At 49.6% G+C, this 11,824-nt stretch overlaps 1 protein-coding gene across 4 annotated transcripts in view; it reads right to left on the reverse strand.

The window, feature by feature from the left end:
- LOC310852997 (uncharacterized protein C2orf81 homolog) overlaps positions 1 to 11,824 on the reverse strand; it is a gene marked incomplete at its 5' end in the record, with an annotated part of 28,338 nt that overhangs the window by 14,971 nt on the left and 1,543 nt on the right. Inside the window, 3 exons of one of the 4 annotated variants that reach the window (XM_083757112.1) lie at positions 7,119 to 7,340; positions 10,562 to 10,623; positions 11,472 to 11,790. In XM_083757112.1, coding sequence (XP_083613238.1) covers positions 7,119 to 7,340; positions 10,562 to 10,623; positions 11,472 to 11,790 — 603 coding nt within the window. Of the gene's footprint in view, positions 1 to 7,118; positions 7,341 to 10,561; positions 10,915 to 11,445; positions 11,791 to 11,824 lie in introns of those variants that run through there. The other 3 variants (XM_083757115.1, XM_083757114.1, XM_083757113.1) reach the window with 3 other exon arrangements.

Genomic DNA, 11,824 nt, shown 5'->3' on the forward strand with positions numbered 1-11,824 from the left:
AACGTGGACCCGACTGCCCCAAGGATATGTAGAATCCCCAGCGATTTTTTCATCAATATTACACCAAGACTTATCGGACGTGACTCTACCGGGGGGCTCAGCTCTCAGACTTTATGTTGATGATATTTTACTCTGTTCTCGGAACCTAGAATCTTGCAAGAACGACACTATAACTCTCCTAAATATATTAGCACAAAAGGGACACAAAGTATCCCCAAAAAAGGTACAATACTGCAAAAGGGAAGTGAAATATCTTGGCCACATCTTAGGAGAGGGCACTCGAGCACTAACCACGGACCGAATTGAGGCTATAACCAAATTACCCTTACCAAAAACAAAAAGGCAACTCCGGGGTTTCATTGGAATGAGTGGATTCTGCCGAGCATGGATTCCGCGCTACGGGGAATTCACCCGCCCCCTCACAGCAATGACACACGACAATGCCCCAGATCAACTACAGTGGTCTGCGGAGGCGCTTGAAGCCTTTGAATCTATTAAGAAAGAGCTGCGGTCCTCTCCTGCCCTTGGACTTCCGGATTATAGACTACCCTTTTCCTTATTCGTACACGAGAATAAAGGAGTAGCTTCAGGCGTCCTTACACAACCCTTCCAAGGGAGGAATAGACCTGTCGCTTATTACAGCCTTCAACTAGACACGACCGTATTAGGAAACGTAGGATGCCTTAGGGCCGTAGCAGCCGCAGCCCTACTCCTAGAAAAGGCACAAGAAACTGTCCTGGGACATGATCTAACAGTTAACGTTCCACATGCCGTTGCAACCCTCCTTAGCTTGCAAGGGTGTCAACGCTTTACAATACAACGTTTAAATCGATATGAGGCCATTCTCCTCAGCCCATCTAATGTCACTATAAAAAGAGTCAATTCACTGAATCCTGCAACCCTCCTGCCTCTTCCCGATGATGGCACCCCACACCATGACTGTTCCCAGATAGTCCGCCATGTGGAAAAACCTCGGGAAGATCTCGATTACCTCCCTCTAACAGAGCCTGATCTCATTTTGTATACGGACGGGAGCTCCAAGGTTGTGGGAGGTGAACGGAAGAGTGGATATGCTATAGTAACCGATAGCGAAATCCTAGAAGCGCGACCAGTCCATCCCAAATACAGTGCACAAGCGGCTGAACTTATTGCTTTGATTAGAGCTTGTGAACTAGGGGCGGGACAACGCATCACCATTTACACGGATTCGAAGTACTGTTTTGGGTTGGTGCATGCTACCGGACAAATCTGGTTACAAAGGGGTTTCTTGACCACTGCAGGCACTCAAATTGCACATGCATCCCTAGTGCAACGTCTCATGAATTCTATCCATCTCCCTGAGGCAATTGCAGTGGTACATTGCAAGGCACACACAAAAGGCAAAGACCCAGTGTCAACAGGGAACAGACGCGCCGATAGTACAGCACAGGAAGCCGCCCTTCAACCCCTCTCTACCGATAATGAGTTCCAGGGACCACAAGTCCTATCAGATATAAATTACTCTGAAATGTACAAAACCGCAACCCCAGATGAAATTGAAAAATGGCAAGAACAGGGAGCTCGCTTACAAAATGGGGTCTGGTATTTCCCAGATAAAAGACTCATAATGCCTAGGCTATGGGTACCTAAACATCTAAGAGTTCTACACCAACGTACCCACTGGGGGAGAGAGAAACTTATCGACACAATACAACGCTGCTGGTACGCCCCGGGTCTTGCCCTTGCCGCTAAAGCCGCTGTCAAAAATTGTCATACTTGTCAGAGTTTTAATCCAAAGCATACCGCCAGATGCCCACCAGGGGCCAGACCATGGGCTTTCGTACCATTCGAAAGCCTTCAAATAGATTTCATAGATTTACCTCCCTGCCAAGGTTACAAACATGCTTTGGTAATCATTGATCAGTTGACGGGGTGGGTAGAATGCTTCCCTACTCGCAAAACAACTGCACACATCGTAGCAAAGATTTTAATACAAGAAATCATACCCCGTTTCGGAGTCCCTAGGCATATAGACAGTGACAGAGGCTCACATTTCACGTCAGACATAATCCAGCAAGTAGCCAGCGCCCTCGGAGTCAAATGGAAATTACATACCCCATACCATCCTCCTTCCTCTGGACAGGTCGAAAGAATGAACCAGCAACTTAAAACACAGCTGGGAAAACTTTGCAAAGACTCTGGCATCAAATGGGTCAATGCCCTTCCACTAGTTCTGCATAATTTGAGAGCATGTCCCCGCGGAAACCTCAAAATATCCCCTTATGAATTACTATTCGGACGACCTTCCCCAGTATACAACACCCAATTTCCCACATCAGAATTAGAAGTGGGCGAATCAGAATTGACTAACTACGTAATACAGCTGCAAAAACAACTCACTCTTATCCACAAATATGCAGCCTCAAGTCAAAACATTCCTTTAGATGAAAATGTCCACCCATACCAACCAGGGGACTGGATACTGGCAAAAACCTACCATAAGATACCCCTACGGCCCACCTGGGAAGGTCCTTACCAAGTGCTTTTAACCACTCCAACTTCCGTTAAGGTAGCTGAAAAGACGGCCTGGTTGCATCACACCCGCTGCAAACCCGCTTCCCCACCTGAACCTACCACTGACAACTCACCCTACAGCGTCCCAAGCCAGCCAGCAGACGACGACACAGATACAGAAGACGACCAACAGACCGGACCAGATCGGGGCACGAATCGAGCCCAACAGACCGGACCAGATCGGGGCACGAATCGAGCCCAACAGACCGGACCAGATCGGGGCACGAATCGAGCCCAACAGACCGGACCAGATCGGGGCACGAATCGAGCCCAACAGACCGGACCAGATCGGGGCACGAATCGGGCCCAACAGATCGGACCTGATCAACCACCCACACAGACCCATTGGACTTCAGAGATAACCACAACATCCGACCAGAACAACCAACCCCCAATTCGCCTCAAACTACGCAGAACAAACATCCCCGTCTGACAGCTCCATTTGACAGCTCCGTCTGACAGCTCCATCTGACAGCTCCATTTGACAGCTCCATCTGACAGCTCCATCTGACAGCTCCATCTGACAGCTCCGTCTGACAGCTCCATCTGACAGCTCCATCTGACAGCTCCATCTGACAGCTCCATCTGACAGCTCCATTTGACAGCTCCGTCTGACAGCTCCATCTGACAGCTCCATTTGACAGCTCCATCTGACAGCTCCATCTGACAGCTCCATCTGACAGCTCCATTTGACAGCTCCGTCTGACAGCTCCATCTGACAGCTCCATCTGACAGCTCCATCTGACAGCTCCATCAGACAGTTCCGTCTAACAGCTCCATCTGACACCTACGTTCGACAGCTCAACCTGCCATCGCCATGACAACCACGATACCCGCCTTCCTCGTCCTTTTCATTACCTCTGCCCTTTCTCAACAATCCATAAGCTCTCACCCCTCGTGCCCCGGATTACAAATGGAATACAAATATCTAGACTTTGGAATTGTCGATATGGTAAAGGCAGGGACACCAGACCGCCTAGGGGATTTTGACTTCTGCTTACCCGAAACCCGTCTGCTCCTTCGACATTCCATACTACCCGTCCTCTCTACTCACCAAACTTGGGAACTTTTTATCCGCTCACCCACCTACACGCCGCTTGGCAAACTCATCCTCACCAAAGATGGCTCTTGGAATAGAGCCCACTGCTTCAATGGTTCCTATGTACTCTTTTCCGATGGTACCCCTGAACAAACTATTAACTGGACACTTCTAGACAATGGTGGCGGTGAATCAGTCTATACTGACAAAAATCACCCCACAGACCATCTAATTCACGGCTTTCATTGTCAACGAGTGGATTCCGCTCCCCGCAAAACTATACTACAGGGAGTCTGCCTCCGAAGGTACTGCTGCGTCTGGGATATCGGACTCGCCTCCGATTGGGACGGGAAAGCGTACCTCGAAGGTTGGCACCACTCAATTACACCTCCAGCAGAATGGGACACTACCGGACCCCAAAGGTGTGGAGGTCTCACCACGAATCTCACCTACCTACTCCGCCAAGACCCCCTTCATCCCGCGGGTACCGCACCTCGCCAAAGGGGGGAACTGTCAGTATCTGAAAACACCAACAATAATGACTTTTTGTCCACTTGGCATTCCAACACCTATGTGAAATTAATCTCTCAAATTGCAAAACAAACAACAACCAAGGAGTGCTGGATCTGTGCCAATGCTCCCGCACACCTTCACAGTGGCATACCATTTCTAGGAGTACCTCTCACCCTGCAACAACATCTCTCAGCTGACGTGCAGTCCTGGAACCTGACTGCTGTGAACTTGACCCACCAGTACATCTACCTAACTGGACCTACTACAGGCGACCTTTGCCGGAAGTTCAGCGGGAACGACAAAATCATCGGCGAGAGCAACTGTAAGTACACTATTGACATTACTTTAAATGGCAAAATTACCCTATGGCACCAAGGCGACCCCTCCATCCACCCCACCTTAATGTCTGCATGGAAACACGTTATGACCTTACCCAACTCCTGGAGTCCCTCCCCTGTCACCCAGTGCTTCTTCCGCACTTTTCTCACCGGCCGCATAGACTCATGCCTACAAGGGTTATTCTGGGTCTGTGGCCACCGCGGCTATGTATGGGCCAGCCCCCACTCCCGTGGTACATGTTATCTCGGCCTGATCTTGCCCGGAGTCCGGGTCACCCAGGATTTACCTCCCGGAAGAAGGCGCAATAGGAGGGCAAAGGACTTGTCACAACTCTCTGATGTAGCAGCCAATAGCGAAACTTATGGCCGGGCTCTCTTTCCTGCATATGGAGCCGGTTCCAACCACGTTGACATCCTTAAATTAACGGACATCCTATTAAATTTCATGGAGGAATCCAATGCGGCTACTCAATCTATCCTGACGGAGTTGACAGAGGTCAGACAGACTGCGATACAGAACCGTCTTGCTTTGGACTACGTTCTTGCCTCGACCGGAGGCGTTTGTGCTCTCGTCGGAACCGAATGCTGCACACACGTGTCCGACCAAACCCTCAATATTACTGGACATCTTAACAACATTCATAAACTGACGGAAGGGCTTAAAGACATCCAACATGAAGGACTGTCAGATGCCCAGTTGTGGAGCTGGCTGCCTGGGTCGGGATGGATAAAGCAACTCCTAGGAAACGGACTCCTAATCCTCATAACTGTAACCATTTGCGTTGCTGTCTCCTGCTGCGCAATCCACTGCTTCCCGATGTGCTGTCAGACGTGTGGCTCTTGCCTTCCGACACATCTCCCGCGATCAGCTGCGGCCCACAGGCTGCCGGCCCCAAGAACCCAAGCGACTCCCATGGAAATGGGACCCCTGAAGAACTTCCGGAATCTGGATCCTAGGTATGACATGTCAGACTTTTATTGATCATGCGGAGAGAAGGATTGCACGGTTTCCAACCTCCGCAATCTTATCTCCGAAGGGGGGAACTGTCACCGGAAATCGCCCCCCCCCCTCATTTACACATGTACCGCATAAGCACACACACAGACCTACACGCATCTCCCCTCTCTGACCTGAGAGATGTCCCTCTAGAGGGTCATCCCTTAAAAAAGCCTTCCGTAAATAAGGAAGCGCTAGACTGACAGCCGTCCGCCATAAGCACTCCGCTTCGCCCCATTTTACTGAGAGTAGACCGGGCGCCTGAACTCTAGGTCAACCAGCGGCCGTATCAACCAATCACCATTACCGAACAGCGCCCCTGGTGGCGGCTACGCTGGTACTGCAGCCGGCATTCACTGCGTCCCTGTTTGACACCTCACTGATACAACGTTTCCGAGTTCAGTCAACCATGACTGATCCAATCAAGACCTTGTTACATTGTTTCCTGAACTTGGAGTCGGTTTAAACTTCAAAGTCTTTCACCGTTTTATATTTACTAAAAATCAGCCGTACGTCGGATTTCCATCGGACCACTTTTATTCCACTACACGTAACAAGGACTATCAAAGGGGGGTGATTTGGGACTGAGTGGCCATAATCCCTTCACCGAGCAGTCACGTACTCTGCGACCTTTTCCCCCTGACAGGACAACCTTGATAGCCCTCGTGATGGGCCCAGACACAGGGCTATCGGGGATACAATAACTTGCATATCTCAGTGTATTCCGCACGGACTCTCACAAAGGACAGTAACCGGATTCCCCTCAGGGGGCAGGAAACTTCGCCCTTTCCCTTTGTTTTTCAGGTTGACTCATGATGGGAGGGGAGAGGAAGCTCTGGCCAGGTGTCAGGACACTCAGATTACCTGCGAAGCCCCTCCTCGACTCCTCCTAATTCCAATGTAATCATGATGTAAATATGATGTAATTTCGGGGGTGTAGTTTGGGGGATTAGCAACTAATAAAAGTTAGGGTCATCCTTTGTTCGGGGCTTCCATCTTGTTTCACCTCGTGGACGGTGGGAGCCCTGTCGCGACAGCCCTTTTTCCTAAATAAAGACCAAGCCTCCTGGCTGCTGTTTTGCTCTGACTTGCCCTGGTCGGTGTCTTGTTTGTCCAAGAGAGCCCTCGGATTTTTCCCGTAACAGAGGCTAGACACCACACCCCCTCTACAGTATTTATAGGAACTCAAACATTGAGATCCCGCTCTGTTCCAGTAACAAGAAGCCGAAAGCACCAGCCTGAAGATGACGAGTGAGACCTCGTCGAAACGTCGCCTAGACACCCCAACTTTTACACGGGAAGACACCCGAGGACACCAAAACCTGCATTCCTGTACCCGTGAAAATCTACGAAAGCATATATATATATATATATATATGAATGACCTGGTAAGAACAGAAACAGCAGCAACCATACTGCCTTCTCCGAAGGTGAACCCAGCTGGACAAAGTGGGCCATCACTGAGAAATAAAGCAGAAGAGAATCAACCACACAGGCCATCACTTGAAAAATAAGACTTGCCCCCAAATGCCTGCTAGCTTATATACCTGAGTTCCTGATGCTGCTCAGCCCTCCTCTCTTTCCTAGATGGTGAGGGGCCTGGAGTCTGAAACCGAAGGGATTCTGGCATGCAGCCTGGGCCCCGAACAGCGGCCTCCTTACCCAAAGAACGACTCACCTGCCTCTCCAAATAGACCTTGAAGCACTCCTCCAGGACCTGATCCATCAGCCCTGCCAGGATGTCGCCCACGTGATCCTCGGCTTCCTCAAAGCCCAGCAGGGAGAACCAGTCTCCTTCCGTCAGGCGCCCCGGGACGATCTCCACCTGGGGGATGGGCACCGTGGGCGGCCGCGACCTCTCCGCCCGGGACTTCGCCAGGGTCACGCGGGACGTCATTTTCTGCGGGGGAAACAGAACGCACCTCTCAGAGTCAGCTCTTGAGATGGGGGGGGGGAGGAGCAAGGAACAGCTCTGCGCCTGGTCCTCGGGCACGGCGCTGGTGCCAACGAACGCTCCCGTGCCCTTGCCCTCCCTGATCCCCAAAAGGGGTGCAGGGGGACTGGGGTGAGAAAGGAAGGATCTTCCTTGATACTCAGCACCCGAGGCTGGCATGGGCTGCAGGGACAAGGTGAAGGGCCCTGCCTGCAGGCTGGCATAGCTTAGGGAGCTGGTTCCCCGCAGCTCACACCATTGGTCCACCCAGCCTGGGACACCTACTCTGGGGGTGGGGGCGTGGCAGCAGATTCCCAGGATCTCCAAGGAGCCAAAGATGCCCTGGAGGGAATCTGGGGGCTTCTGCACACACCATAAGTTGTTCTGAGTTCTGGGCCCTTTCCAGCTTTGGGCAAAGGGGATCACAGCTCTGTAGGGTCCCTGATGGGGGTTCTGGCCTCCCCTTGCCTCTGCCACATGGACTCCCATCAATGGAGTATGGATTGAACAGCATGAGAAGAGACCACCAGCAGCAGGATCAGGCCAAAGGGGGGGCATCTAGTCCAGCACCCTGATGTCACAGTGGCCGACCGGAGGCCCCAATAGGAAACCCGCAAGCAGAATTTGCACGCGGGATCCTTCTCCCCTCCTGTAGTTTATTTTTTTAAAATATTTTTATTAAAGTTTCAACAAATTTTTATCGTAACAACACAAAACAACACAATAACAGACAAAACACAATATAAAACATAAAGAAACAGAAAAAAATATATAAGTTCAAATCTTAATTTCTTGTTGCTTGCTTTCCCGACTTCCTCACACCTCCCCTTTCCATATTCCAATTTCTAATTTGTTTTCAGCATATCCTTCCACTATTTTGATTAATTTTAATATTGCTTATTTTCTTTTAAATTAACCATTCCGCTACTGACCACTTATCTTCTAATCCCTCATCATTTTAACATTGATTAATTTTGCTATATTTCTTTACTTATTGCTCATAAAACATCTTTACATATTCCTTTCAACTATGTCACTAATGCCGCACTATCTTTATATCCTGCATCACTTTAACATTCAAATAATTTGCAATGTTTTTGCAGATAGTCTTTAAATTTCTTCCAATCTTCTTCCGTTTGTTCTTCTCCCGTATCTCGGATTCTGCCAGTCATTTCTGCCAATTCCATGTAGTCAATCAATTGCATCTGCCCTTCTTCCAGGGTGGGCAAATCTTGTGTCTTCCAGTATTTTGCGATGAGTATTCTTGCTGTTGTTGTTGCATACATAAAGAAAGTTCTGTCCTACCATCTGGCCGACAATGCCCAAGAGAAAGGCCTCTGGTTTCTTAAGGAAGGTATACTTAAATACCTTTTTCAGTTCATTATAGATCATTTCCCAGAAAGCCTTAACCTTTGGGCACGTCCACCAGAGGTGAAAGAATGTTCCCTCAGTTTCCTTACATTTCCAACATTTATTGTCAGGCAAATGGTATATTTTTGCAAGCTTGACTGGTGTCATGTACTACCTATAAATCATTTTCATATTTTCTTTCAAAGCATTACATGCCGTGAATTTCATACCGGTGGTCCATAACCGTTCCCAGTCAGCAAACATAATGTTATAACCGATGTCTTGTGCCCACTTAATCATAGCTGATTTGACCGTTTCATCCTGAGTATTCCACTTTAACAGCAAGTTGTACATTCTTGAAAGTACCTTGGTCTTAGGTTCTAACAATTCCGTTTCAAATTTCGATTTTTCCACCTGGAAACCTATTTTTTTATCCATATTAAAAACCTCTCTAATTTGATAATAGTGTAGCCAATCTCGCACTTTATCTTTTAGTTTCTCAAAACTCTGCAATCTCCATGTGTCTCCGTTTTGTTCTAATATCTCCCAATATTTCGGCCACTTGGCCTCCATATTGAGTCTTTTCAGAGCCTTAGCTTCCATAGGTGACAACCACCTTGGGGTCTTATTTTCTAATAAATCTTTGTATCTTGTCCAGACATTAAAAACTGCTTTCCTGACAATATGGTTCTTGAATGCTCTATGAGCTCTAACCTTGTCGTACCACAAATATGCATGCCACCCAAACGCATTGTTAAACCCTTCCAAATCTAGAATGTCAGTGTTTTCAAGAAGTAGCCAGTCTTTCATCCAGCAGAATGCTGCTGATTCATAATATAGCTTCATGTCCGGCAGGGCAAACCCCCCTCTTTCCTTAGCATCAGTCAATATTTTAAATTTTATTCTGGGCTTTTTGCCCTGCCAGACAAACTTAGAAATGTCTCTCTGCCACCTCTTGAAACAGTCCATCCTGTCCACAATCTGCAAGGTTTGAAACAAAAACAACATTTTTGGCAATACATTCATCTTTATAGCAGCAATTCGACCCAACAAGGAGAGCTTCAATTTTGACCAGATTTCTAAATCTTTTTTAACCTCTGACCAGCATTTTTCATAATTATCTTTAAATAGATTCAGATTTTTGGCTGTCATGTTTATCCCTAGGTTCCCCTCCTGTAGTTTCCAGCAAGTGGGATTCAGAAACATTGCAGAGCAGAGGCATTCTGGCTAGCAGCCATCCACAGCCCTCTCCTTCTCCACGGATTTGTCTGATCCTTGTCGCACGAGAATCAACTTAATTACTTAATTAAAAATTTCTGCGCTGCTTTTCAGTTAGGAGAGCGTGTAGCAACTGGCAACGAAGATAATCATCAACAGTCACCATCATGGCTGATGACACCAGGAACCAATATGGAGGGAGAGGCTATGCAGCATAATGGTTAGAGCAGGGGTCAGCAAGGTTTATCTTGACTGGGCCAGATCGGTCCTGCGGAGATTCCTCCATGGGCTGGATTGCGTGTGCGCCTGTGGTTTTTGGCATCTGCGCCGGCACAGATGCAATTTTCGGCACCTGCGTCTGTGCAGATGTGATTTTTGGCGCCGCGGAAGCAAGTCCCTGCACCGAGCTGCACCAGTGCTAGCGGGCATCTCAATTCGGGGACAGCTCGGGGGCTGGTCAAACGACCTGTGCGGGCCACTTCCGGTCCATGGGCCTTAGGTTGCTGACCCCTGGGTTAGAGTGTCAGACTCTAACCTGGAAGACCAGGGTTCGAGTCCCCACTCAGCCAGGAAGCTCAGTGAGTGACCTTGGGCCACACCCGACTCTCCGCCTCACCTACCTTGCAGGGTTGTTCTGGCGATTCAGTGAGGAAGAGGAGAGCCAGACACACCTCACGGACCTCCGTAGACCAAAGGTACAATTGAGGAAATAAATAAGAGAGGGTTAGGGAAAGTCCGGGAGAAGAGGGAAATTTTCCCACAGGTGGTGAAAAGGCCCTCTGGCTGGTGCCAGCCTTATCTCTGCAGGAAGAACATTTGACAGGATAGGGGCCAAGGACTTCAATGGCCGGAAAACAGAAGCAGAGCAGCCAGCAGGGGGCCGGGTGTCCCTGGTGTGACAGCTCAACCTCAGGCCCAGAGAGGGAACCCAGGCGTCCGGCCGTGTCCGCTTGCTGGTCGGAACTGGAACCGCCTGAGTGGGGATCGCAAACGAAAGACAAGAATAAGTTCTTACAAGAAACCGCACCCAGAATCCTCAACTGAGGCCCGTTCACCTGCACGATTTCAACTTGATGCAGCTGACAGCTGGTTTAAATCGTGGGCATTAAAGACATGGATGGCAGAGAGCTTAAAATGTCTTTTGTGCTGAAAAGACACTGCAAAAAAAAAGGTTTTATCCTTATAGTTTGATTTGGGGGGGGGGGGTGGCAGCAAGAAACTCATTCCGCGCAGCACCTCCATGTTGCAGGAGCAGTTCGAATAGGGCAGCTCAACTATGCGCACTTACGTGTGTGCCATCCCAGAATGTAACCCATGCACAAGATGCAGGTCACCTGTAAACCATTATCAACTTCTCTGCCCCCGGAAACAAAGCGAAACCAATTCAGCTGTGATGAAACCACCGGGACTGAAGACCGCCCCCCGAAGCACCTGGGTCACCCTGCACCTCTGGGTTTCCACCCCTTTCTTTGCCAATTTTTACCTCCTTCGGGAGGGCCACCCACCTGCTGCCCACCTGAGGGAGGCTCACCTGCAGCCGCTCTGGACCACAGAGTCCCAGAGCGGAAGCCCAGTCCACCAACCGCCAGACCATTCCAAAGAACCCACAAAGCTCATTGTTCTGAGAACAGTGAGAACAGAGACGAGTTGAAGGGAGGAGAAGCCGCCAGGGCCCCAGAGCGGCGGTTGCCATGGGGCCAGCTAGCGGGACCCCCGCCAGGGGATCGGCAGTCCAGCACCCGCCATCAGCAGGACCAACGGTCAGGGAGGAGGACGGAAGTTTCAGGCCATCGCCAGGGGACACCCCAAGGGTGAAGGCCAAGAGGAGAGCAGGGCAGCTGGAGCTCATGGGGAAGAGACACCCGGGCAGCTGGAAGATTCAG

The sequence above is a fragment of the Podarcis gaigeae genome (assembly GCF_964106915.1).
Source record: "Podarcis gaigeae genome assembly, chromosome: 9".
NCBI classification, from domain to species: Eukaryota; Metazoa; Chordata; class Lepidosauria; order Squamata; family Lacertidae; genus Podarcis; species Podarcis gaigeae.